The sequence below is a fragment of the Poecilia reticulata genome, linkage group LG9 (assembly GCF_000633615.1).
Source record: "Poecilia reticulata strain Guanapo linkage group LG9, Guppy_female_1.0+MT, whole genome shotgun sequence".
Classification (NCBI taxonomy): Eukaryota; Metazoa; Chordata; class Actinopteri; order Cyprinodontiformes; family Poeciliidae; genus Poecilia; species Poecilia reticulata.
In genome coordinates, this window is record NC_024339.1 from 20,278,060 (window position 1) to 20,280,370 (window position 2,311).

General features: G+C 34.4%; 1 protein-coding gene across 2 annotated transcripts in view; it reads left to right on the top strand.

Annotated features, from left to right (window-relative positions):
- The first annotated feature begins 1,085 nt into the window (after positions 1-1,085).
- Positions 1,086-2,311, top strand: part of ndc80 (NDC80 kinetochore complex component) — an 8,174-nt gene continuing 6,948 nt past the window's right edge. Inside the window, exons 1-3 of one of the 2 annotated variants that reach the window (XM_008418491.2) lie at positions 1,086-1,146; positions 1,685-1,780; positions 2,137-2,220. In XM_008418491.2, the coding sequence (XP_008416713.1) occupies positions 1,118-1,146; positions 1,685-1,780; positions 2,137-2,220 (209 nt within the window). In that variant the 5' untranslated portion in view covers positions 1,086-1,117. The other variant, XM_008418492.1, reaches the window with a different exon arrangement.

Sequence of the window (2,311 nt, forward strand, 5' to 3'; positions counted from 1 at the left end):
CTTGTCTGCTCAAAGTGTTAATATGAGTTCATTTTACAAATGAAAAATAATGAATGAGTTGTTGTAACTGCATTGAAATGCTTAGGGTGAACTTTTTCTATGTGACAGTCAGCTTATACCAGTAATGCCGAGCATTGGTTTCAAGTCCATAGACCCAAAACAAATAACATGCGTTGTGTTTGTTTCTCCAATATAGAGGGACAAAACTGCCACAGTTCAATAAATAAGTTGTTAAATATTTATATACCCAATAATTTAAATAAAATTTGAAATACATGCATCAAATAAAATTTTCTCTAATTATTTAAATCTTGCAATAATGTGTTTAAAACAAAAAGGGGAAATTCATCAAACTTTGTGTTCATGTAATCACAATCTTACAGATTTAAGAAACAGCCTGTCGCTCTGTCTATACAAAGTGCAGGTTAATCAATCAGATGTTGGTTTCTGTTTTATGCGCCACAATGACACTATAAATTATTTTATAACAGAACCAGTAACAGAAAATTTAATACAGGATATTAAAAATGAAGGAATTAAATTTTGAAAGATTTGAACATCATTGCCGGTGTTAAGTGTCGAATTGTCCAGAAAGGGTGCTAGCGCTTTCTAAAAAGTCTTTTCTCGGCTTAATTAAATTGGTCACAATTTCCATATTAATTACATTCTTTGTTGTTGTTGTTTGGTTGTTTTTCTTATGGTATTGCCCCGTCAAAGACAATATAAGTAAATTGTCCCAAATTTTAAAAATGTTGCATGTTTTCGAAGTATTTAGATACATTTTGTGTCCACTGCGTGAGCCATAAGTAAACCGTCAACAAATTAGGTAATTTACTTAATGGCTACAGTCATTCATCCCTTTATGGGATAATCGACACATTCATTCATTTTATTTATTTATTTTTTTTTTATTTGATATACCAATCACATACGCCTGAAAATGAACCTTTAAAAGCAGTTCCACTAGGAATGCGTATGATGAAACACTGGGATCTTTAAGAGAATTTGAGGGGTAGATGGTAGGAGTCAATAGAGGGCAGTAGCGCAACATAAATGGATGCAAGCTGCCGTTAAAACCTAAAGAAGAAGAAAAAGAATGCGTATGATGCGTTGAAGCATGTTTGGACCGAGGCGCACGCCGTATAGGTAAGACGTCATCGCTGTTCGATTTTGGAATGTTTTGGCGGGGTTCACCGGATAAAGTCGGATGAACTTTTGATTTAGTAAACATTAGTTTATCATCATACAGTTAAGATATGGAGCGGTAAGTATAAATTCTTACGTTTCTGAATTAAATCTAGCAGGAAAACTAAATTCAGGGAAAATGTATAATAAGTCCTTCTTGCTTGGATGAGTCGCTTTTGTTAACCGACAACCGTTAAATTTAAAGTCAGCTGCCGCGATGTTTGCTGACCGACTTATGAGGTTTATATCCATTTTCAAGTTTTATTTCACCAAGCCGTATTGTGTATGTTGAGTTTATGTTCCGTAAATTTGCGTTAGATTCATTTTTAAAAATGGCATTATCTCTGACTGGCCCGACAAGCTAGTTTATATTCAGATTGTGACAGCTAAGCTAGCAAAGCTCGATTGATTGTCAGCGTAATTGGTAGCTACAAATGTTGCCTTTTATGTAGCAGCTGCTTATTAAATACAAACATGCTTTATTTCTGATTGTATCAAGTGGAAGGAAAAGCCGAGCAGGCAGCCGACCATCAGACATGCCGATGAGAGTTCAAGACAACAACAGGATGAGTATGGTGTACACAACACCTCAAAGGTTTGTTCGAAATTAACTTTTATCTCTCACATATTTGGATGTTATTACGCATCTATTCTTGGATTCAGATAAGTTGTTTTTTTTTATTTTTATGTCTGTTGTTTTTATTGCAACAAACCACACCCACTAGAATAAAGCACTATTCAAATACCATTTACCCACAACACATTCTGCTAATAAATATTTTACAAAGGAGGACATTAATTTCTTATTGTAGGCGTTATTGTTCTAACATATTGAGATGATTCTGTAAAACTAAATGAACAACTGCAAAAAAGAAAAGCAAATGTTTTCCAACATTTTAAATGTAGAATGATGCTCCTCAATTTACTGTGTGTATTTGGATCTCATCGTAGTAAACTGCCTTCCTTTGGAAAGCTCAGCATGTCCAAACCACCATCTGGGACCTCTGAAAGAAGAACCAGCTTCTTTGGTTCCCGGTAAGGGAATAATGTTTCCAAAACCTTGAAAACGACAAAAACGCTTCCAATTTATTCCTGCTGCTAAACTACAGACTATTTTATATATATA